Raw genomic sequence first — 26,012 nt, 5'->3', positions numbered from 1 at the left:
TCTCCATTCCCTCAGTTAGGGATCTGAGTGCCCGGCTGGGGATTTTCTGCTTTTAACAGTACCCCTGGTCATAAATTGCTAGCAAATGAAGCTCAAAGGACAGCCTCTGCTGATGTCATATGAGGCGAAACAGAAACCAGCTGGAATTGCTCCTGGCAGTGTTGGCTCTTTGGAACTAGCCAGAGAATCAGGTTTGTTATTAGACAGAAAAAAAAAATAAAAAACCCAACAGGATCCTGTGTGTGACCAGCTGATGATCATATCACAGATGTGCTTTGTGAAGAGCTAATGATGTATGAAAAGAGAATAGATCAGAAAAGACCAGTTAAAATTAACATGATATACAAACAAAACATAACAACCTTCAGCAGACAGGGAGGAGACTAGGGTTTCTGGGTGAAAGTCATTACTGGTGCAATTAATCCCCTTTCCACTAACTTTTTCCATCAAACTCTGCTGATGTTATTCAGGAAGCTTCGTGATTCAATTAATATTCATTAAAGCTGAGCGGTCTTGAGCTGTCCAAGGATGGCTGGGAACATTTATTTCTAACTGGCCTCAACTTAACCCGGTGTACTGAAACTAGGAGCAGGCTTGCAGTCCAAGAAACGGGGCAGGCTTGTTGGCTCATCTCTCCAGCTTTTCAGTAACTTAATCTCTGGCTCTAATTTATTGTGCAGCCCCTGGTGCTTTGCATTCATTTATCCAGTTCTTTAGATGTGAAAACATCACATAACTACCATTTAACCAATTACTTATAGAAACCCTGGCAACGACTGTAGTAAGTGGTGGTTGGACAAATGCTTCTATATAGATATATATACAGTGTATTTCAATCACAACCCCCTCCCATTACATTCTCTTAGCCCCCTTCTTCAGCTGAACCCCTGATTCTTCTCTGTTTGTCCCTCTTTTACTCTGATATCCTTTCTTCCTATGTGTGGGTGTAACTTACTGAGTTTAATTATGGTTGCCAGCATGAACGCAGGGGTGTGTGTGTTGGGGGGGGGGTTATTTACCAGAGCACATGAGCCCCGCCAGTGGCTACACCACTGCAGAAAATGTTTCCTACTCCCCCAACCAGCACGAGCTGCCTGTAACTCCTTAGGGAAGGATGGAGGCCGCCTGCCCTCCTCCACCATCCATGCTGAAACGCTGATGGACCCAGCGCTCTATGGGTCTTGTGCAGGTTACAACATGTAACAGCATGTCCTGTTTGTAGACCAGAGTTCAATCCTTCAAGCCCTTGTCTCTTAGCCAGTCAAAAAGGCATGATGTATGGGCTGGAGGGATGGCTTAGTAGTTAAGGCGTTTGTCTGAAAAGCCAAAAGACCCGGGTTTGATTCTCCAGTACCCACATTAGCCACATGCTCAAGGGGGCACACACATCTGGAGTTCATTTGCCGTGGCTGGAGGCCCTGGTGTGCCCATTCTCTCTTTATCTCTCTCTCTCCCTCTTTCTCTGTCAAATAAACAAATAAATTAAAATAAATTTTAAAAATATTTTTAAAAGGCACACTCTGTATGCAAGGTGCATTGCTGAAGCCATGGTTTCATTCTAACAATCATCCTATGAAGAATGATCTATTGGCTCCATTTTACAGATAGAAAACCAAAGCTTAGATTGTTTAAGATATTAGAACTCACTTTTGTTTGAGTTTAAAGTTCAAAGCTGGGCTGGAGAGATGGTTTAGCGGTTAAGCGCTTGCCTATGAAGCCTAAGGACCCTGGTTCAAGGCTCGATTCCCCAGGACCCACGTTAGCCAGATGTACAAGGGGGCACACACATATGGAGTTCATTTGCAGTGGCTGGGAGCCCTGGTGCACCCATTCTCTCTCTATCTGCCTCTTTCTCTCTCTCTCTCTCTCTCTCTCTCTCTCTGTCACTCTCAAATAAATAAATAAAAATGAACAAAATAAAATTTAAAATTCAAAGCTGAGTCACACTTCCTTCTGTCTTCCATTGTATATGATCTTCCCATGTCATAAGGGTGAAAAAGAAATTAGAGAATCACCCAGTTGGTTCATAAATATGAAGGTTTAAAACATCATTTTGAACTCTGAGTTCCCAAAATAAGTGGCAAGACACAGACATTGTCACGATTTTAGGTGGAGTTTCTGAGCAATTCCTGCCCAGCTCAAGTCTGGCTTTCCAGACAGTCTGTGGAGAAGGATAAACGCAATCCACTCACCCACTCCTTCAGATGGCTTGCTGTCTGTTTGGGGCTGACTCCGCTGAGAGTGTAGGTATAGTGTTTATCACAAAACGCATTGGACTGTGTGGAGGATAACTGACAAGCCATCATTTGGTGCTTTGAGGTCTACCTGTTTGTCAGTTACCAAGGGAGCTCAGCTTTCTGAATGGCATAAGTTCAAGTGCAACTTTCAGCTCCATTTGGCATCTGAGTCTCCTGTCATTTCAGTAGGTTAATATTTGCAGCATTGCTTCCAAGGCCTGGATATTGGGATGGCAACCCACTTATTTGATTTAATTTTAGAAGGGGATTTAAGGCTCTGTTTTACACTGCAGACTACTAGCTTGAAAGCTATTTTCTGGAATCATGTAAAAATCTAGTGTTTGAGCCTTACACGGTATTTAGAATAATCTGAGGCTTAAAATGCCTTCCTCCAACTTCTTCACATTCCCATTCACTCCCTTTACTTATGCATCCAGGCTTTCCTCTCTCCTGAGGCTCACTGAACCAATGTACCCATCAGGACAGAACCATGAATAGGATCACAATTTGATATCAAAGTCATGACACCTGCCTTATTTACTGCCACCACGCTGGAAAGAGACCAGATAGCTGACAAGCGGTTTTCACTGAGGACTTAGTCCTCTGATGCTGCTTTTGGGAAGAGGAGACTGGAAGTGGTTTGCATTTTAAATTCTGTTTCTAATGCTGCCGAGATGGAGAAGAACAGTGATGGGGATGTCAATATACAAGGATAGGGCCCCTGCAGTGTGTCAGGTGATCAGCACCTCTGTTTTCTCCTTGCTAACTCTGAGGAGCAGATAAATGTGACAGGCAGAAGGGCTTTCCAACTGTTTTTTGGGCTGGGCCTATAAAATCATACCCAGGCGTCCCCATGTTCCAGCATACCCTTCCTCTCCAGATGGATTGAAATCTGTATCATGAGGCATATGGACCAGCCAGCAGGCATGCTTTCACCATTTGAACTCATGAACCATAAAGGAGATGCATCTGGACTCTAATTAAGAAGAGGAAGTAGGGCTGGAGAGGTGACTTAGCAGTTAAGCACTTGCCTGTGCAGCCTAAGGACCTGGGTTCGAGGCTCCATTCCCCAGGTCACACGTTAGCAGATGCACAAGGGGGCGCACACGTCTGGTGTTTGTTTGCAATGGCTGGAGGCCCTGGTGCGCCAATTCCCTCTCTCTCCATCTGCCTTTCTCTCTGTGTCTGTCACTATCAAATTAATAAATAAAACTAAACGAAAAAGTTTTTTTAAAAAAGGAGAAGAAGTAGCTGACATAAGGTCGTGGGGTGGGTGTAGGAAGCTGGAAGGGGTGACAGAGAAAGTATAATGGATGAACTAATCAGAGGCAACAGACACAAGTGCGCTTGGGGCCACAGCCCCGAGAGGTATGTGTACATATTGCTAATTTCCTGCAACTTTATGGTGTTGGCACAGAGGTTGTTGCATGGTGAAGCTGCCAAAAGTGAGGGTCATGACGGCTTTGTTAAGGCTGCAGGCTGGCCAGGGGTTGAACTACAACAAAAACGCCATTGCTCCTACTTTTACTGGATTTCCCCTTCCTCCGTTCCTCTCTGCTCAAAGTTCCCTCTTTGCACAATTTAGACACGTCTAGTGATGGGGAAGGGATGGCCAAGCCTTCATGAAAGGGAGGAATAGAAAGAACATTTGCAAGAGAGGCTTGGGAGCACAGTCCTGAAAGGTCCGGAAGCCGGGAAGTGAGTCACACTCAATGAAGGTCACATCACTGGTGGGTTAAGGCACCTTTAGCAAAAGCATGAGGTGACATGAGTCCCCGAGGATTTTATTTACTGGAGATTTCTGCTGGGTATTCATGGCCCAACACTACTGTGTGCTGTGTCTGTGATTATATCCTGTCTGGAATTCTTAATTATACATGCCCAGGGGGAGAAGACTGGAGGACGCTTTGAGAACTCTTAAAATCTGGTTGCATCAGGGCCTATCATGACAAAGAATGAGGCAATAAATTGAAGTCTGTGTATCGATTTGAAGTTATAGAGGCCAGAAACGATTCATCATGCATAATATGGAGTGCTGGCCTAGAATCCCCTCTAAGCAGGTTATAAGTAGGGTCCCTTAGTCCAAAATTATTAATAGCACATCATCTTCTCTTACCTTTCTTTTCACCACTTTATGTTCTTACTTAAAAAGACATTTTGTATATGAGCAAAAATGAACCAAGAAAGCAAAACCTAAAATATGCCAAGTTAAAACACACCTTTAGGGCTAGAGAGATGGCCCAGTGGTTGAGGCACTTGTGTGTAAAAACCTAAGGACCCAGGTTTGATTTCCTAGTACTCATGTAAAGCCAGAGGCGCACGCGTCTGGAGTTCGTTTGCAGAGGCTAGAGGCCCTGGTATGCCCATATTCTCCCTCTCTCTCTCTCTTTCTATATTCTGTCTTCTGTCCATCTCTTTCTCTGGGTATACAAATAAGTAAAATAAACATTTAAATTTTTAAATAACTTTTAAAAATTATAAACCTTGAAAATTATCTGCCATCTGTCATTTATTTCAAAACCCATATTGCTCATTGAAAACACATTAATAGACCACAAATGTGACTACCCTATATTTTTAGAACCATTTCATTTTTAAAATTTTTTTATTTATTTGCTGAGAAAGAGAGAGAGAGAAAGGGGGGAGATAGAGAATGGGTGCACCAGGGCCTCAAGCATCTGGCTTATGTGGGTATTGGGGAATTGAACCTGGGTCCTTAGGCTATGCAGGCAAGCACCTTAACAGCTAAGCTATCTCTCCAGCCCCATTTTTTTTTTTTCTTAAGGCTAAGTGAGAATCGATGAATAAACTGGGAAATTTTATTATTTTTCACTTAGCAATTACACTTCTAAAGCAAACATTTCCTGGCCACCCACCACATCAATGTGAACTGGCATATAAGCATACAATTAAAAATGAATTAGAATATGTCTATTTAAAATAAATAACAATCGGGGAAATAAAATAAAAATCAAAAAAAGTTTATCCCAGAAAAACTTTGCTAATATTCTAGTCCAAGGCTGTTAAATACATTTTAATTTCCTTAAGGGAGAGTATTTGCTCAAAGAGACTCCTGACAGGGAAAGCCTGCAGGTAGCAATAAACAACTCTGACAGATGAAAATAAACAGTAAGGTCAATTTAGGGCTGGTTCATTTTGATAAAACATTTGGAAGAGTTTCTAGCATGGGGATCATATATTAAACTGTGAAATACGCTAAACTAATAGACCAGAGTTTTGGAATAGTTTATAATCTGAGGCAAGTAAATAAAAAAGTAGCTGATACATTTAAATATGGCAAAATGCAAGAAATTGCTTATAGGAAAAAAATTATAAAGGCCTGCCTCAAAAGCCCAGAGGCAAGTCAACAAAGGGTGAATGGATCATATTCATTGCAAACATCAGCCCCAAGAGCTCCTTTGGCTATAAGAAATCAAAAAGGTCCTGATGGTCATCAGAATATCCTCCCACCTCCACAGTGACCAGCATCATGCTGGCCATTTGTGGAGTGTAGGAAACAGTTCAGCTCAGGAAAAGCTAGCTGTGACATTGAGAAGCTTAAAAAGGCAACTAAAATAATCAAGGGAGTCAAGAAGCTTTTATGTTAGCCATATGAAAGTGACAGAGAGAGTACCAAAAAAAAAAGCCAAACAAAAAAACCTGAAGCATCTTTACCTTAGCCAAAACAATGAAAAATAGTTTCTCAAATAGTTAGTGATTGAAATAGCTCTAAGCACCTCTATCTTTTTCCCAAGAGGAAGTTAGGAGTCAAAAAGAAAAGATAAAACAGGGTTCTGAAGAAAAATTCCAGGTCTGGCTTACAGAGAAATCTAAACTATAACAGTTAAAACCATCTTGGTTTGGAAGAAGGACTCCAAGATCAAAAGCCACCTAGGCAGGTCCAGTGTGATGATATATATATTATCTATGTGGCAAAAAATATAGGCTAAAAGGTCATCATAAAAATTTTCTGCAAGGTTGCTTCATAAAAGTTCTAAGTAACAATCCAAAAAGCCTGACAATGAAGCTCTCACAACACTGTGGAGTATGGAAAAAATGTAACCACTGAATTAAGAAGTATATCATTAGCCAATTAGGATAATGAAGATCACAATGAGGGAAGGCAGATAATTATTGCATGCCAAAAATTGATGCAATAGTCACAACAGAATTGGGAAAGATGGAAAATTCTTGTATGAAGTTTACAAATAGAAAACTGAGATATAATGAAGGTAAATAAAAGAAGTGAGTAGAAAGCTATTTGGAGATTTGAGGTTTGTTTTTTGGCTTTTCGAGGTAGGGTCTCACTCTAGCCCATGCTGACCTGGAATTCACTCTGTAGTCTCAGGATGGCCTTGAACTCATGGCAATCCTCCTACTCTGCCTGCCGAGTGCTGGGATTAAAGGCGTGCACCACCACGCCCAGCTTTCTTAGAGTTACTGTTTTTTTTTAAACTTTATTGTTATGTATTTATTTGAGAGAGAGTGAGAGAGAATGGGCTCACCAGGTCCTCCAGCCACTGCAAATGAACTCCAGACGCATAGGCCCACTAGGCATCTGGCTTATGTGGGTCCTGGGGGGAATCAAACCGAGGTCCTTTGGCTTTGCAGGCAAACGCCTTAACCGCTAAGCCATCTCTCCAGCTGGAGTTACTTTTTTTTTTTTTTTTTTGGTTTTCTGAGGCAGGGTCACACTCTAGCTCAGGCTGACTTGAAATTCACTACATAGTCTCAGGATGGCTTCGAACTCACAGTGATCTTCCTACATCTGCCTCCCCCACCCCCCGCAGTGCTAGGATTAAAGGCGTGCACCACCACGCCTAGCTTCTGAGTTACTATTTTTTAATAAGCCTGTACAAATGTGGTTTTTTTGGCATTGATTATATGGACGAGGCTCTAAGAGAGCAGAGCGTTATTTAGGCATCTCTCCTCCGGTCAGCTCTAAGCTCGGCCTCAGTGCGAATCTAGCACGATGTACTAATGTTTGCTCGTTCTCCCCGCCTGCAGCTCATCACCGCTCCCAAGGCTGAGAACAGCATGTACGTGCAGCAGCGAGATGAGTATCTGGAAAGCTTCTGTAAGATGGCCACCAGGAAGCTGTCTGTGATCACCATCTTTGGCCCGGTCAACAACAGTACCATGAAAATTGACCACTTCCAGCTAGGTTCTCTGACACATTTTAATTATTGCACCTTTCCTCTCAGTATCTAAGGTGGGACACATGTCACGGGAGAGGTCTTTGGGGGTAGTCCAAAGGATCCCTCAGATGTTTCGAGGGCCCACGAGGTGTTGTAAAAAGAGATGAGCTAGCCTATCTCTTGACCCAACCATGTTAAGAGGGTTCTGGCTTCAGTATCCTGAACTTTAATATGAAAAATATGCACGTTACTCTCTTCTTGCCTGAAAATCTGTAAGGACAAATTGAGGAGAGCAATACACTAGGGGTTGGAGGGAATCAGAGTATCCAGCCCCTTTCTCCTGGGCCCCGAATCTTCTTGCCCGTGAGCAGCACAGTCCAACAGGCCTGCAGGTGACTCACATGCATGGGGACCCGTCAGACTGTTGCACACTGGCAAGCCAGGACAGGGAATTAACTAGGGTTGAGAGAAACTGTTAAGCTAAATGAAAAGTCACTGAAAATATGGGTTGAATTGCACCCAAAACCTTTTGGAGAGTAGACAAAAAGGGATGGGTTTCGAGCTTTCACAATGTTTCACATTAATGATGCGTGTGGGCCGCTAGATCATGTGGCTCAGCCATGGGTATCTGCAGTCTGATTGTTGCAGTCCTCAGGTTGTGTTGCAAGACTCCCCTTGATTCAGAAGGCCAGAATCTGACCCAAAAGTGTCTTCTCTAATGGTGTCTCTAAAACTTTATTTATTTATTTTATTATTGTTATTTTTTGTTTGTTTGTTTTGTTTTTCGAGGTAGGGTCTCACTCTGGCTCAGGCTGACCTGGAATTCACTATATAGTCTCAGGGTGGCCTCGAACTCTCAGCAATCCTCCTACCTCTGCCTCCCAAGTGCTGGGATTAAAGGCGTGTGCCACCACGCCCGGCTCGAAAACTTTATTTTTAAGACCTTTTCTTTACATTTATTTTGTGCCTTTGTTTAATTATAACAATTTATTTATTTGTTTTTTGAGGTAGGGTTTCACTTTAGCTCAGGCTGACCTGGAATTCACTCTGTCGTCTCAGGGTGGCCTTGAACTCATGGCAATCCTACCTCTGCCTCCCAAATGCTAAGATTAAAGGCGTGCGCCACCACGCCTGGCTAATTATAACAATTTTTTTATTCTCATTTCATTATTTGCATAATTTTTTCCATATTTTCATGAATGTTTATCTTCTGGAAATATCTGAAAGAATGTAAAAATATTTTCCCTACTAACATTTTTCACTCAGTAACACAGCTCATAGATTTTTCTGACCTATGATCTTGGTGAAAATGAATGCATCTGTCAGTAATTATTCCATGATGACTTGATTCAAGTATGAACTAGCTTTCTAAATTGTGCATTTTTAAAGATATTTAATTTTTTTCTTAATTTATTTAACAGAGAAAGAGGGAGAGAGAGAGAGAATGGGCCCACCAGGGCTTCCAGCCACTGCAAATGAACTCCAGGCACATGTGCCCCCTTGTACATCTAGCTAATGTAGGTCCTGGGGAATAGAACCTGGGTCCTTTGGCTTTGCAGGCAAACACCTTAACTGCTAAGCCATCCCTGCAGCCAAAATTGTGCATTGTTTGAAGTGTCGTCATTGGAATACTTAATGTGAGACCTCATCTCCAGCACTTGATCTGGCAGCTGTCTGCAGATTGACAGTTTCTCACAAGAGTACCTCTAGTGACAAAATAACTACAATTGCTTTCTTTTGAATGGTCGAAGGTTGATTCATGAACCGTCTCAAGTGGGTTAGACTGCATTACTACTCTTGGTGATAAAAGGAAAAAAAGAGTCCCAAATACAAATGCCATCAAGCCATATTTCGTGGCTAGCAGGGATTCAAGCCATTTGTTTCCTGGAGCTGCGTATAGTAGCGTGACCCAGTGGTCTTCACTGTCCTCCAGATGTGCAGAGGAAGGGCTGCTGCTAGCTGGAGGAGAGTCCCCCAGGCCAGGTGTTCCCAGTGCCCGGTGCGCCGGCCACCACCTCTCCCACAGTGGCTCTAGTTCTTAGTTCAGAGGTGTTTGGAAAAGTCATTACATCTCCTACCCCCATCTCTGTTTGGTCCTATTATAAACATCTGGTGCTGCCTTGGCAAATGTGTAGCACAATCCTGCTATTTTCTGGACATCTGGATTGAATATGAACTGTAAAGTGCTGAAGTGTTTTATTTTGTCCCCCTCCCTGACTTTTTGGAACTAGAGTATTGTGATTCGCATTTTTGCCTCCCTGAGTGACAGTGGGAACCTGATTTGGAGTGGGCAGGACTTTCCTTTGTTTCTTATCTAATTCCTGGAAGGCTTTTCTCTCCTTATGTTGTGTCCCAGGTTACCCTTATGGGAAAGTCTGAATACTTTCGGCCAGGGCTGGGAGTCAGCCATGGGAAAATAAGAATTGGCCTGAGCCATGGTCTCAGTGAACCAAACACTGGTCTTGTAAGATTTTCAGCTGGAAATCTATCTGATGGCCTTACTTTTCCCTAAAAATAAACCAAGCACTCTACACTTTTCCAGGCCTTTCACTGAGCTTTGAAAGCCAATGCCTATCCAGCTAGTGTGTGGGTAGTGCTCCCCGGCTGGTTTGTCTTCCTAAATGTAGTTGGATCATCTATGATGGGCCTACAGCCACCAGGAAACTTACCTGAAGGTTTCAGACCTACGTCTAAAGAAAGTCACCTACATTTGGGCAAATTCCAACGCCCATCTGGTTTTTATAACATGGCGTATATTGTGCCTGAGAGCTTCATACAGACTAATAAAGACATCCTTTGTTGTTAGTGGTACTTAAATGGCACTACGTATAAGAATTTGAGGAATATTTTAAGTAAACAGGGGCTGGAGAGATGGCTTAGCGGTTAAGCGCTTGCCTGTGAAGCCTAAGGATCCCGGTTCGAGGCTTGGTTCCCCAGGTCCCACGTTAGCCAGATGCACAAGGGGGCGCACGCGTCTGGAGTTCGTTTGCAGAGGCTGGAAGCCCTGGCGTGCCCATTCTCTCTCTCCCTCTATCTGTCTTTCTCTCTGTGTCTGTCACTCTCAAATAAATAAAAAAAAATTAAGTAAACAGATCTAGACAAGTTTTTCAGGAAGAAGTTGCTAGTTAACAGTACTTTATTAAAGAATGAAAACAGAACTAAAAGGATAGGACACAGCAAGCAGCTCTTTTTCCTAGCAAAATATAGACATGAAAAATATTTTACATTGGCATTTGATCCCTAAATTAAGAACTTGAATATTTCTTTTCAAGGAGTTAGAGGAAAATTGATTAAAAAAAGAAATTTAGCTGGGTGTGGTGGCATGCACTTTAATCTCAGCACTTGGGAGACAGGGGTAGGAGGATTGCCATGAGTTCGAGGTCATCCTGAGACTACATAGTTAATTTCAGGTCAGCCTTGGCTAAAGCAAGACCCTACCTCGAAAAAAAAATTAAAAGCTAATAAAAGTAGAATATAAGAATATATTCTTATATAGGAGGTGAAATATAAGAGAGCACAGTGTAAATAAATTATTTGAGGGATACACTTGGATGAATTAACTTGACATTCCAGCCTAAAATGTTTTTCGGCTATGATCTCAATGGAGAGAATTATATTTTTATGGAGAAGACAAAAAAGTCATCAGGATCTATGAAAATCCAAAATTCCTGCTTCCCTTTGATAGTCCTGAAAAATTGCCCCCAACAGCTCTTTTCTTCGGTGGTGAAGTGGCAGTGTCTGGAAGCTGTGTTCTCGAGGCCCTACTGCTCTGAGCAGGGAAGAGAGGCGGGTGAATGGCCCATACGCTGTCCAGATGCCCCTTTGTATTATGCAGTCTGACGGTCAGGCACTACCAATGGGTCTAGACAGGATACGGAGCCGACCGCCTACTGCCTGTTGGCGGATCCGACCTCCCCCCTCTGGCATCATGTGTGTCAACCCTGATAATGAAGGGGTGTAAAGTACTGAAGGAACATGTGCAAAACAGGTGTTTGGTGAATGCAGTAGCAAGATAAGCTTTTCCTCGCCAGCAGATGAGTGGATGAGGGAAGTGTGTGTGTGGCGCATATATGCACAGCAGAATTTTATGCAGCCACTAAGAAAAAATGAAACCATGATATTTGCAGGGAAATGGATGCAAGTGGAAATCATTATGTTAAGTGAAATAAGCTGATTTTAGAATGATAAATTTCACATATTTTCTCTCATATGGGAAACCTAAATTTAAATTATACACATGGGAGGTAATATGATGGAGAATGGAATTTTAAAGGGGAAAGTGCAGGGTGGGGGGGAGGGAGGGTATTACCATGGGATATTTTTTAAATCATGGAAAATGTTAATAAAAAGTGTGAACAAATTATGCACATATATGTGTATAAAAAAAGAAGTTAAGCTCTTACAACTGTCATCATCAGAGAAAATATTATATTAAAAAATTTTAGCCAGGCGTGGTGGCACACGTCTTTAATCCCAGCACTTGGGAGGCAGAGGTAGGAGGATCGCATGGGTTCGAGGCCACCCTGAGACTACATAGTGAATTCTAGTGCAGCCTGGGCCAGAGTGAGACCTTACCTCAAAAAACCAAAAAAAAAAAAAAAAAAAAAAAAAGGAAATTTGAACTGACTAATGGAAGCCTTGGCAAATGAATAGGATTTTTTTTTTTTTTTTTGGCTAGGTGAGGAGTATACAAAGGTATTTTAACCTTTAACTTCTTTTCCCATAAGTAATAATTATGTTTTATTTATATTAGCAGGTACACATAGGCAAATCTTGAATGCATTACTAACCCTTTTGCCCTGTTATCCCCTGCTATCTGTGGGCAATAAGAGGTTCCTTTTTGATTCACTTAGTGCATCTTATGCAAGGGCAGATTAAATCAAATACTGATTTTTCTTTTACAGAAAATATAGCGTTATATAGACATCTACATATATACACATATGTATTATTATTTACATTTATATTTTCTCCTATTTTTTAAGGGGGATTTTTTTTATTTTTTAAACAGGGTCCACTAAGTTATCTATCCTATCATAGAATTTGCTCTACAGACCAGGTTGGCCTTAAACATGCCATCCTCCTGCCTCAGCCTCCTGAGTGGCATGATTACAGATGTGTACCACTACACCTGGCTGTGCTTTTTTCTTAGTAAAAAAATGTTTCTTGAAGATTTTTCCTCGCAAGCATATACTTTTCTTCCTTCCTTTTTTTTTTTTTTTTTTTTTTTTAGGCAGGGATTTTACTCTAACCCTGGCTGAACTGGACTTCATTATTAGTCTCAGGGTGGCCTTGAACTCACGGTGATACTCCTACCTCTGCCTCCTGAGTGCTGGGATTAAAGGCGTGCGCCACCACACCAGGCTCATGTACTTTTCTAAGTCTTGGCACACTTCATGAGCACCGACGTGCTTAGATAGGACTTGGGTGAGCTTAGGAAGGTGCCTACATTGTGTGGCTTGTTCTGAATGAAGAGGCCCTCACTCTTCACTAGACCTCATTGGAACAGAATGTAGAGTATCACAGCGACCTGTGGCCACGTGAACTGGCCTCACAGGAACTTTCTTCAGATTTGCCCAGTGCAGCTTGTCCTTCTGTAGAGGTGCCCTATCCTAACTGAATTCAGAGTCCACCAGTGTGCTTTCAGTTGTCCTCTGGCAGATTTTTCTGTTCAGGCCAAGCATATAGACTTTTTAGTAATCTAGGAGAAAAATTATTTAATTTCTAATGCTTGGCTAAATTATTTCAGAAAAATCTTTTACTTGATAGGAAAAAAATAAACTATGAAATTGGTTTCTTGCCAGTTAGAACGATTTTTTTAAAAAAATTTTATATATTGATTTATTTGGAAGCAGAAAAAGGGAGATACATAAAAGAGAGACAGACAGAGAGGATGGGCTCACCAGGGTTCCAGCCACTGCAAAGAACTCCAGAAGCACGTGCCATTTTGTGTGTCTGGCTTACGTAGCTACTGGGGACTTGAATCTGGGTCTTTAGGCTCCTCAGGCAAGCACCTTAGCCACTTAGCCATCCCTCACAAGCTGGAACAAACTTTTGTTTAAAACTTGGACTCAGCCAGACGTGTGGTGGCACACACCTTTAATCCCAGCACTTGGGAGGCAGAGGTAGGAGGATTGCTGTGAGTTTGAGGCCACCCTGAGACTCCATAATGAATTCCAGGTCAGCCTGGGCTAGAATGAGACCCTACCTTGAAAAAAACAAGGAAAAAAAAAATCTTGGACTCTCTAACCATGATGCTGAGGCATTTGGGTAGTATAAAGAGTGCTGCATGCTGAGTCCTTTGACTTTATTTTAGTGAGCACTGTGATGTTGGGCAAGCCCTGTCTCTTTCTCAGTGTCTGTGATAAATTGTGCTCTCTGAGAAACAAACCCTTCTGATTCACTATGAAGAGCATGGGAAGACATGAAGTTTTCCTCAACTTTATAGAAGTAGCTTTCAAAACTATTTTATGGATTTGTTTTGTTTCCATATCTATTAATTCACACTGGAACTTCTGTTCACCTATAATGTGAGTTGAGCATATGAAACTAAGAAAGAGTTGCCTGATTTGAGCTAGATATAGGTCCAAAGCCTCCACTCAGTCTTGTCTCACTGATTGCTGTCTCGCTACACTCATCTTCATTCACATTTCATTTGCTTTAAGATAATGAAAAACCCATGCGTGTGGTGGATGATGATGACTTGGTCGACCAGCATCTCATCGGGGAGCTGAGGAAGGAATATGGGATGACCTACAATGACTTCTTCATGGTGCTGACAGATGTGGATCTGAGAGTCAAGGTACAGGTTCTGGCCACAGGGTCTGCAATGCCATTCCTCAGAACAGCGACTATGATCCCATTTGCTCAGTGAGTCCACTTACATGTATGAGAAAACACAGATTATTCCAAAATGGTAAGGGTGAGAAATAGCCCACATATTTCAGCTGCCCTATGAATTGTTGAAACTGACCTTTGATGACCCAGCTACTTGACTCAGACTACATTTTTCTGTAGTTTCAATGCTGAGCATTCATCAAATTCTAGTTAAGTAGCTAGGAATTAAAGGTGAAGATGTGTTTATGCCCTTCAAGAAACCCATTCTTAGTATAGGTCTCTTTAGGAAGGGTCTGAAAGTTAACTTCCTGAAAGAACATGGAAGAAGATTATAGGGTTTTGATACTTAGTTTCTTCATGTGCTTAGGGACAGAGTTTTTTCACTATGCAGAATCATGTTATAGGGCTGGAGAGATGGCTTAGTGGTTAGGCGCTTGCCTGTGAAGCCTAAGAACCCAGGTTTGATTCCCCAATACCCACGTAAGCACAAGGAGGCACATGTATCTGGAGTTTGTTTGCAATGGCTAGAGGCCCCTGGCATGCCCGTTCTATCTGCCTCTTCTTCTCTCTCTCCTTCTCAAATAAATAAATAATTTTAAAATCTTGTTACATAGACACAGCAATAATAAAAATTTCTAATTTTATTTAGTGTTTTCCTTATGCCAAGAACCCCACCCAGTTCTTTGCAATCCTTGTCTCAAAGTCCTAAGGTAAAGGCTAGTATTGTTCTTATTTCACAATGGGAAAAAAGATACAAGGCCTAGGATGGATGAGTACATTGCCCAAGCTTAACCAGTTAGTATTAATTTCATTCCTATAGAGACTGGCTGTAAAGCCCAGCATCTTCCTGACCCTTGTGTACTTTCATGAGGATCTTTAGGGGAAGACTATTTTATTTTTAGAATAGCTAACTTACCTTGCAGTATTTCTGGGGTGCTGGAGAGAGATGGCTCCATTAATGCATTCTGTACCTGCATTGTCCCATCTCTGATATGAGAGGTAGGACCAGATGATCTCTAAAGTAGATTTCCATTGGGGTAAGGAAGCACTGGTTGGTTTTTTTCAGCAGGACCTACATCTGCTTCAGGTGGCCTTTGTAAGTCCAGATAGCTATGACCCAGAAAGTAGAATTTCATTGCCTTTAAGTTGTATCCTATCATGTTTCTGAGAACATGTAATCAAATATAACCTAATGGTAAGTGATGTTCACTCAATAAAAAAGAAAAAAAAATCCCAGGGGCTATAAAACAGCCTTTGATGGGAAATTACCCTTTTCCCTCAGATGACAAACTCCTTTTTTATATTTTATTTTTATTTATTTATGAGAAAGAATGAATGGGTATTTCAGGGCCTCGAGCCACTGCAAACAAACTCCAGATGCATGTGCCTCCTTGCACATCTGGCTTATGTGGGTTCTGGGCAGTTGAATCTGGGTCCTTAGGCTTTGCAGGCAAGTGCCTTAACAGCTAAGCCATCTCTCAAGTCCAGTTGACAAACTCTTAACATGCCATCCCTTTCATAAGTATAACATTTCCTCCCTTTTCTGGCTGTATCATGAACAAGAGCCAGATTAGTGCCAGAAGTAGGGATGTGAACCTGGGATTCATCTACTGAGGAAGGTATGGACTTTATTTTCAGTAAGAGAAGAATAATTCCTTCTAAGTATAGCAATTGCTTAACAGATTCCGAACCTCAAACTATCGACAGTGTGAACTATTGCTGAAGAGCCATTTATAAATCAGTGAGCTTTCCAGGCTCCAATACAAAAGATGTCCCTAGACCCCTCCTGAATCGTCTGCTTCTTTAGCCTCTAAAATGTACCTATACATCATATGCATGCTGTGCTTTCTTAAACAGCAATACTATGAGGTGCCGATAGCAATGAAGTCTGTGTTTGATCTGGTCGATACTTTCCAGTCTCGCATCCATGACATGGAGAAGCAGAAGAGGGAGGGCATTGTTTGCAAGGAGGACAAGAGGCAGTCCTTGGAGAACTTCCTATCCAGGTATACCCCTCACCTCTGCACTCCTGAGAGGGGCTTGTGCAAATTGCTCCACATGAGGTCAGAGATGGCTAAAGAAATGCAGCGTTGCGTAGGCTTATGGAGTGGGCTTGATTATTTCTCAGCACTCTGCCAACTGGGCATAGTCTCACCCAGGCAGAAGGAGGCTTTGGTTGTAAGGTAAGGCTGGCTAGGACCAGTTCCAAGTATGAAGGTTGGTTTGGTGACATTTCTTTTCTCTTTCCTGATATGGAGTATTGGATTCTGAACGTCTGTGAGATTTATTCAGCTAGTGAATTTTAAAAAACCTATGCATATGGTATCTTTATCTTACATAATTATTATATCCCTTCCACTTTCAAACCGGGCTTGTCACACTGTAGTTGAGTTTCTGCTTTTTCCTTACAACTCTGTGGAATACAGCAAAAGCCTCACTAAGACCTTAGAAGGAGGAGTCTTCTTGACCTGGCTCCTTGATTCTTTGGGGAGTATTGTCTACTGAAAGCCATTTTACAGCAACTTTAGTGAAGTATAACCAGAGAAGAGTGCAAAAAAAATATTAAGCAATGAGAAAATTTCTTCTTTTCTCCATGTCTTTCTTGATGTTGGATGAAAACTCCACAGAATTCCATGCTTAATAAATAAAATCAGTGAGACCTCATATAAACACCACCCTCCATAAAACAAGCAAGCAATTGCCCAAAGGTTCAGTGTTAAATGTGTGTTACTTGGGCTGAATTTTCACGTAGGTCTATAAAAGCACATTCTCCTGACATTAGTCCAACTCAAGCCTTCAGTGATGACTAACTAGATAATTAGATTCCTGTGGATTCAGGAGTCTTGGGATTCCTGATGACTAAAGTGCAAGGATTTTGTTTTCATATGTTTGCAGTCTGCCACCTCATAGCTAGGTTGTCTCGGTGCTTATCAACTCGCCTGCCTTGAAAATCTCTCTCTCAGGCTGGAGAGGCAGCTTAGCAGTTAAGGTGCTTGCATGCAAAGCCTGGGGATCATGTTTGACGCTTCAGGTCCCATGTTAGCCAGACGCTCAGTGATGCAAGCATGCAATGTTGCATGTGTGCATGAGGGGATACTCGCATCTGGAGTTTCATTGCAGTGGCTGAAGGCCCTAGCATACCAATTCTTTCTCACTTGCTTGCTCTCATTTAAAAAAAAAAAAAAAAGACAAAACTCTCTCAGACATAAGGAGAAAGTAATGGTAGCAAGTCCAGGGTTGCTGTGTGCTCATCTCTGCACCAAGCAAGGGATATAAAACATTCCCTGTACGCTAATGATGTGGTGCCCTGAAGCAAGCGCTATTTGGGAGGTTGTGGACCATTTGGGAGGTAAGGATGAGTTGAAGGAAGTTTATCTCTGGGGCATAGAACTTAAGGTTTATAGGCCAGACCTGCTTTTTGTCCTCTCTCTGCCTCCCGATCCGTCAACATGTTAGCAAGCAGTTGCTCGCTTCCTCTGTCCCAGCCACAGGCCCTTCCTACCACCACACCTTCCATGCCATGATGGACTGCACCCTCAAACCGTGAGTGAAAGTAAACCTTTCCTCCTTCAATTTGAGTATGTCAGGCATTCTATTACAGACGCAAGAAAAGTGGTGGATACCTATATTCTTGTTTAATTCCCATGACAATGCCATGACCTAAAAGCTGTAATATTGCTATAAAGCAGCAAGACCAATGGACATTGATCAACTATTTCTCATTACTGAGCTAACGTTGGTGCCAGAAGCCAGTGGCCCCCGAACAACTTCTCAATGTGAGTCTTCTCTGATGCTCCTTTTGAAGACATCGTGTGATTGTATAAAGGTTTTTTTTTTTTTTTTTTTTTAATGAGAGTAAGAGTGAGAGCAAGAATAAGAGGGTGGGAGAAAGAGAGGAAGAGAACTGGCACACCAGGGTCTCCAACCACTGTAATCGAACTCCAGATGTGTGCACCTCCTTGTGCACATGTGCGACCTTGTGCATGTGCTGCCTTGTGCATCTGGCTTACATGGGACCTGGGGAGTCAAACATGGGTCCCTATGCTTTGCAGGCAAGCACCTTAACTGCTAAGCCATTTCTCCAGCCCTGTATTATGGTTTTGGTTCCCTAGTAACTTTTCCTTAGATCTGATTTTTCAAGGACTAATAACACATTCCCACTGAACCATCCCAGTCAAAGATGCAGATTGCTCATCTTCTAAAATAACTATCCAACCCATTGATATTACTTAAAACCATGAAATGGGAATTTTGGGGTTCCTTGCCAATATACCAATAGGCCAACGTGCCAATAAATTTCGCGTACCTTGGATTCTTATGAATTTAAAGAATTAAAATCCATAGACCAGAGGCTAAGGTTTAGAGAGACTTTAGATGAAGAGAAGGAGAGAGAAGGAAATGCAGAAGACTCTTGCATTGTGAGGGGCAGGAGAGGGTAGCGAGCCCACGTGGGAATCCCTGGCACGCATCTATTTACACCATTACTGTGGCAGCCTTCCCCTTCAGGCTCAATGAACCCAAGAGCAGCTGGTTGGCCTGGGCTGGAGGGTGGCTCAGGAAGAGGCCAGCCATGACACCAAGTTCTTGGAGCTGAACTTGACCAACCACAGTGTCAGGATTAGATATAAATGCTAGAAAAGGGAACCCCCCCCCCAAGAGGGGCTCGGGTTATTTGTAGACAAAACAGATCTAAAAGACTCCTGTAGGCAAGAGATAAGTCAGATCATCCTTTGACCTCTAGCAAAGTGGAGATTGCAAGGGCAGACATTCCTGCCTTTGATTTTTGGGCCCAGGCACCCTAAACAACTTAACAAAGCTACCTGACTCCCTCTCAACCAGAGACCAAGCCAGCTGTGAGCTCTGTAGCCATCGATTTCCTGTGAGATTCTTCTTTGCTTCCTAGGGCAAGTGACTTTTTCTAATCACTGTGCATGCATCTTGTTGGGGCTTTTTTCCTGGGAATGAGAAGGTCATTGATATAGCCAGGCTAATTATTGATTTGAATTTGGGATTTATTTGATTCTTAAGACATATACAAGTATTTCTCATCTAAAATTATTTGAACTAGATAAGGTCCTAATATACATTAAGAACATCTTTTCTCTAACATAAAAGCCGTGGCTTCTGTTCATCAGTGTTTCAAGAACATATGTATATTATGGAAATCCAACGTGAGCTATGGTTACTGTTTAGCAGTCCTATCACTGTGTCTAGCCTGTGCCTATCCTCATAAGACCATAATTATCACTGATTTTAAAAATTATAATGACTAAGCCAGGCGTGGTGATGCATACCTTTAATCCCAGCACTCGGGAGGCAGAGGTAGGACAATCGCTCTGAGTTCGAGGCCACCCTGAGACTACAGAGTGAATTCCAGGTCAGCCTGAGCTAGAATGAGACCCTACCTCAAAAAACAAAAAACAAAAAACAAAATTAAAATGACTTAATGTATTACTTAAAGGCAGGAGTAAGCCAGCGCTGTGTTTGAATCCTGGTTTTTTTCATTCATGGATTGCAAGACTTTGGCTAATTACTTAGTCATTTTGGGCTTGACTCTTCCCATCTGCAATATGTTTATAATGCATGGGTACCTGTTCTTAAAAGCATTGTGAAGGGTCATTTTGTTAAAGGTCATGAAGGCTCAGGAGCTAGCAGAACATAAGTAATCCATATACAGTACTGGACAGAAACTCAGAATTTTGTCATCAAGGGTGAAATGAGAGAGATTAACTAAACACTTCAGAACTCAAACCCAGGCAAACACAACAAGAAGCCAACGAAAATCAACCCAGTTCAAACCAGTATGTAAATTGGAATTTTCCTTCACCTTTGCTGAGTTGTTACTGCACAGCCTGGTTTTTAGCTCACCCGACCCTGAAGCCAAGTCTGGTCTTTAGCAATGTGGTTCAGGCTATAATTACCTCTCCCCAAGACAGAAACCCCAGAGAATTGGCAAATACACACTAATTTGGAAATGCCAGTCATGAGAAACACACACACACACACACACACACACACACACACACACACACACACACACTGCTCCCAGGGGCTTCATTTACTGATCAGTTAGAGTGACAGAAAAACAACTTGCCTCAAATGAGCATGTGGTCAGGAGTTAATTTTTGTCATATACATTAAAAGTTATTTTCCGTCAGCGCCTTAAGCTATGGGCCGAGATCCCACTGTGGGATGTAGAATCATCACTTAGGGCCAGGAGCCTTCCGTGTGTCGTGTCTGGGGCAGGGAATCCACCCTCCTGTCCCGTTGGCCTGCATTCATGGTGCATACAGGTAAACAAGCCCAAACAGACCTCACCAAAATAGCTCCCTCCAGGACACCCAAGGGCTCCATGCAGGCCACAAAGGCTGGCCTGGGTAGATGCTGGCTATGAGCCAGCTCTGGCCTGGCACACCTCCTAAGGAAGCAGGGAAGTCCAGGAGAACGGGCTTGTGACCCAACAGCGTCACTGTTCCCTTTCCCAGGATTTCACAGCCCTGTCCTCGGCAGAGAGGTTTTTGCTCTTCTTTCTCTTTGAAGGAAAACAAGCAGAGGATGTGAATGTCATGTCACAGCGAGCGGCACTGTAAGTCCTTGGCAAGTCTTGGGACAGGCATCCATTTGGAGGTTGAATTTCATCAGACTATCATTTTCTCTCATTCACCCAAACCACTGTCCCCCTCCCCCACCCCCAGAGGCCATTTTCTTTGGGGATTTGAAAACTACGTACACTTGGGAGCCAGGATTAGGCACAAGGAGAGAAGCCAGGCCTACAACTGGCTGGCTGGCTGGCGGCTCAGCAAGTGTCTTAACACCCCGCTGGTTGCTTGAACCCAAAGTAGGAAGGAAAACTCCTTCTTGACTTTGAGACAACTCTGTGCATTGGACCCATGGCCACATAGTTTGTCCTTCAGTGCCTTACTGGGCACCCTGGAAGCATGAGCCAAACATCAATACCACCTCTGAGCGGGGCAGGCTAGGGTCTCCACAGGAAGTCAGAGAAGTCCATATTTTGGCACTATTTTAGATTTTATTTACTAGTTCAGCTAGTGACTCACTTTTTTTTTTTTTCTCAGTAGCTCAGGCTGACCCGGAATCCACTCTGTAGTCTCAGGGTAGCCTCGAACTCACAGGGATCCTCCTACCTCTGCCTCCCGAGTGCTGGCATCAAAGGCGTGCACCACCACGAGTGACTCACTTTCTAAGCTTCATGTTGTCCTCTATAAACAGGAGAAAGTGAAGCATGCTTTCCCTGAGTTCTGGCAAGGAGCACTAACTGTGTAGTAAGAGAGCTATGAAGTGACACATGTAAGAGTTAAATAGTTTATCTTATTGAATTGCAGGGCACAATGTCCACTGTCTGTTAATAGACAAAAGTCTTGGGCTGGATAGATGACTTAACTGTTAAGCACTTGCCTGTGAAGCCTAAGGACTCCGGTTAGAGGCTCGATTCCCCAGGACCCACGTTAGCCAGATGCACAAGGGGATGCATGCGTCTGGAGTTCATTTGCAGTGGCTGGAGGCCCTGGAGTGCCCATTCTCTATCTATCGGCCTCTTTCTCTCTGTCTATTGCTCTCAAATAAATAAATAAAATAAAATAAATAGACAAAGGTCTTTAATCTGGAAGCCTGAAAATTAAGGCATGATTTCCTATATTCATGTCGTCGTGTGGATAACAGACTGCTTCAGAGTTTAAATCTTCTAACACCCTTTTGAAGGAAACAGTGTTGTTTTCAATGCCAGAAGTAAGAGAAAAGTGAGACTTAGGTGAACTGGGTGATAGACTCAAGAACACCCAAAAGGCAGTGGTGACAAAGCTTGAATTTGAGTTTCTTAGCTGTGAGACAAAAGCTCTTTCTACTGGCCACCCATGACAGAGCTGTTAAAAGCAGAAACCAAGCTTATTACAGTATACCTAAGCTTAGCCCAAATCCATGGCACAAGGTCTTTTTGTACCTTCCACTGAGATGTTCCATGTTATTTCTTACTGATGGCAATCAGGCGTAGTTTAGAACTTGTATTTGCCTCTAGAATAAGCAGCAGCTACTGAGGAAGGTATGTGGGCTTTCCCCCCCCACCCCGGAACCCTTTTTCATGACTGCTTTCAGATTTTCATTCATCCTATCACTGCCATCTATTTACAATTTAGTTTTCTTTTTCTTGTTTATACATTCATTAAAAAAAAAAAAAACTCACTAGAGAGATGGAGAAATTGCTTAGTGGTTAAGGTGCTTGCCTGAAAGGCCAAAGGACCCAGGTTCAGTTCCCCAGGACCCATGTAAGCCAGATGCACAAGGGGCGCACGCGTCTGGAATTCATTTGCAGCGGCTGGAGGACCTGGCGCACCCATTCTCCCTCTCTCTCTCTTTCTCCCTCTCCCTCTCTTTCTCTCTCTCTGCTTATTTCTCTCCCTGTCTCTCAAATAAAGAAAAATAAAATATTAACAACAACAACAAAAAAACCTCCCTCAAGGGGAAACTCCCAAGACTTGAGTTCTCTTCAACTCTTGTCTGTGGTTCTGAATTGGTGCTGGTAGTAATTTTGGCCAGTATTCATTATAGCTGAGAGCGTCATTTCACCCCAAGTGACCTCGTCCAACACGGTGACCACAGACTCATACCTGACACGCTATACAAGCACCAAAGTAGGCAGACCGTGGGGTCACGACAGATCACGTACATGAGTGTGGTAAAGCTTAATGACCCCGAGGAGCTGTGGGATAGATCTGTAGGCCGGTGATTTTTATTCTGGGAATGGAAAAAACCAACAGCGAAGGTTACTCTGCTTTCTTACACTGGCCTCTGCTGTTTGAAGCAATAATGGTGGCTTTCTGCTTCTCTCCCAGGTTCCGATGGAGGAGGCGGTTGCTGGTGATCTCTGCTCCTAATGATGAAGACTGGGCTTATTCACAGCAGCTCTCTGCCCTCAGTGGTCAGGCATGCAATTTTGGTGAGCGAGAAGCCACTTCATTTCTGCTGTACCATATGACTCTCTTCCTGGGCAGTTCTAAAATGGAATATAGAGGCTTAGGTCATCTAAATACCCATCCAAGCCCAGGCTATAAATTCCCATACATAGTCTGTTCTGATGAGTCTCAATTGCTTTCAGTGAAGTTTCAGTTAAATTTTTTTCAATATTCTTCCTTTTTATATTCTTCATTGAAGTGTAACAAAAAGATTGAAAGCATCTAACATTTGACTTCTATTATCTGTTATCTTTCTGTTTAATTTTTTTTTTTTTTTTTTGAGGTAAGGTTTCACTCTAGCCCAGGCTGACCTGGAATTCACTATGGAGTCTCAGGGTGGCCTCGAACTCACGGCGATCCTCCTACCTCTGCCTCCCGAGTGCTGGATTAAAGGCGTGTGCCACCACGCCTGGCCTGTTAAATTTTTTTAAAACCTGTCTCATGATGATGAAATATATCATATATATATCACTATATATATATTATTCTAAAAGGTTTTTATAATGGCACAGAAAAGGCAGTTAGGTCTGCTAAACAGAACCTTCTGTTTTTGTTGGTGTCTTGTTTTTGGAGACAGACTTTTGCTATATATCCCTAAATTCTCCTGCCTCATCCTCCTGAATGCTGCAATTATAGGCAGGCACCCTCTTGCCTAGTTCAGAACCTTGTTTTTAAGCCAGCAAAAGAGAAAAAACTGTTTCTTTTCTCCCCACTGTTGTGACTCCCTATGTATTAAAAAAAATCTTTTCTGCACATCATACAATGGACTGAAGGAGCCAGTATGATTTTTTTTTTTTGTTATGTTTTTTGAGGTAGGGTCTCACTGTAGCCCAGGCTGACCTGGAATTCACTATGGAGTCTCAGGCTGGCCTTGAACTCATGGCGATTCTCTTACCTCTGCCTCCCAAGTGCTGGGATTAAAGGCGTGTGCCCCCACGCCCGGATGCCAGTATGATTTGGAACCTCGCCATAGACTGCTAGTCCACAAAACTGACTAAGCTCAGTGTGAAGACAGATGGTGACAGAGTCACAAGGGAAATCCTATGAGCTGTGTGGACAGGGGCCACTTTGAGTCACTAGACATAGGGAGGAGTAACTTGGGAACACTGATTAAAAATTCATCATTTAAGGGCTGGAGAGAAGGCTTAGCAGTTAAGGCGTTTGCCTGCAAAGCCAAAGGACCTCAGTTCGATTCCCCAGGACCTACGTAAACCAGATGCACAAGGGGGTCGCATGCATCTGAAGTTCCTTTGCAGTGGTTGGAGGCCCTGGTGCACCCATTCTCTCTCTCCCTCTCTCTGCCTCTTTCTCTTTCTCTCTCAAATAAATAAATAAATAAATAAATAAAGCTTAAAAATTTTTTAAAAAAACTCATCACTTGGAACACAAATGAATTAGGACTGTTTGATACTGGTAGTAAGAAGAATCATGTATTACTTACAAAACTGCACTTGATGTATAAGTTTTGTTTTGTGAAGGAATTGTGGCCCAATATCTGTAAATCTCAAATGTTTTTCAGTTTTAAGATGTGAAATAAGGGGGCTGAAGAGATGGCTCCATCTCTAAAGTTCTTGTTGTACAAGCTTGAGGGCCGGAGTGCATGTCCTCAGCACGTATGTAAATGCGGGGTCGGCATGGTGCACCACCTGTAGTCCTAGTTATCATGAAGCAGTACATGCCTGGGGCAAACTAGCTAGCTGGATCAGTAAGCTGTGGGCTCAAGGACGACCTTGTCTTAATAAACAAAGTGAAAGTGGGCGTGGTGGCGCACGCCTCTAACCCCAGCACTCAGGAGGCAGAGGTAGGAGGATCACGGTGAGCTCAAGGCCACCCTGAGACTACGTAGTGGATTCCAGGTCAGCCTGAGCTGGAGTGAGTCCCTACCTCAAAAACAAAAAAAACAACAACAAAAAAAAACCCAAAAACAATAAATAAATAATGTAAAGAGTGAAAGACAAAGACCTGACATCAACCTCTCTGCTAATACACACACACACACACACACACACACACACACACACACACACACACACAAAGACAGAAACAAGCTCAAAATGATAAAACTATTCCTCAATTCCATTTTTACTTTCACACCTGTTACCCAGGTTAATACTTTCTATCAACTTAGAATATTTGTGTCAATATTCTTAAGTGTATACTAAATTATTGAAAGCCATCAATAGTGATCGCTAATAAAGATGTTTTTAGAGATGTTAAAGATGCACTACAGTTGAAATAGAAAATGCAATCCTAGTTTGGTGAAGCACACATTTAGTGATCTCAGAACTGTGGCAGCTCGGGCCAGGGGCTTGTGAGTCCCAGACAAGCCTGGGCTATGTAGTTGAGACCCTATCTCAAAAAAATAAGCAAGCTGGGCTGGAGGGATGGGTTAGCTGTTATGGTGTTTGCCTGCAAGCCAAAGGACCCAGGTTCCATTCCCCAGGACCCACGTTAGCCAGATGCACAACAGGGCGCACACGTCTGGATTTCGTTGGCAGTGGCTGGAGGCCCTGGCGCGCCCATTCTCTCTTTCTCCCTCTCCTTCTTTCTCTGTCAAATAATAAATAAATAAAAATAAAATATTAAAATAAAATAAGCAAACAACACAAAATAATGCCCCCCCTCTCTGAAGACGCCATTTTAGCAGCTATTAGTTGGTGTTTTGATTTTTCAGATCAGCACAGCAAGCCCTCTTGTAACAACAGGAAATGTGAACTAATCATGTTTTTTTAGCAATATTAAAATTATGGCCTTCTCTTTTGAAAATATTAATAACCAATATTTAGAACAGAATGATTAACTTTTCTGGGAAAGGGAAAAGACAAAGAAAAAAC

The 26,012-nt window shown here is 42.5% G+C and overlaps 1 protein-coding gene across 1 annotated transcript in view; it reads left to right on the top strand.

The window, feature by feature from the left end:
• The window catches only part of Ccdc80 (coiled-coil domain containing 80), a 34,250-nt gene that overhangs the window by 5,353 nt on the left and 2,885 nt on the right, over positions 1–26,012 (top strand). Inside the window, exons 3-6 of the mRNA XM_045147055.1 lie at positions 7,245–7,401; positions 14,041–14,177; positions 16,070–16,218; positions 23,059–23,162. Of these exons, the coding sequence (XP_045002990.1) occupies positions 7,245–7,401; positions 14,041–14,177; positions 16,070–16,218; positions 23,059–23,162 (547 nt within the window). The remainder of the gene's footprint in view (positions 1–7,244; positions 7,402–14,040; positions 14,178–16,069; positions 16,219–23,058; positions 23,163–26,012) is intronic.

Source organism: Jaculus jaculus, chromosome 4, assembly GCF_020740685.1.
Source record: "Jaculus jaculus isolate mJacJac1 chromosome 4, mJacJac1.mat.Y.cur, whole genome shotgun sequence".
Taxonomy (NCBI): Eukaryota; Metazoa; Chordata; class Mammalia; order Rodentia; family Dipodidae; genus Jaculus; species Jaculus jaculus.
This window is presented reverse-complemented; position numbering and strand designations above follow the sequence as displayed.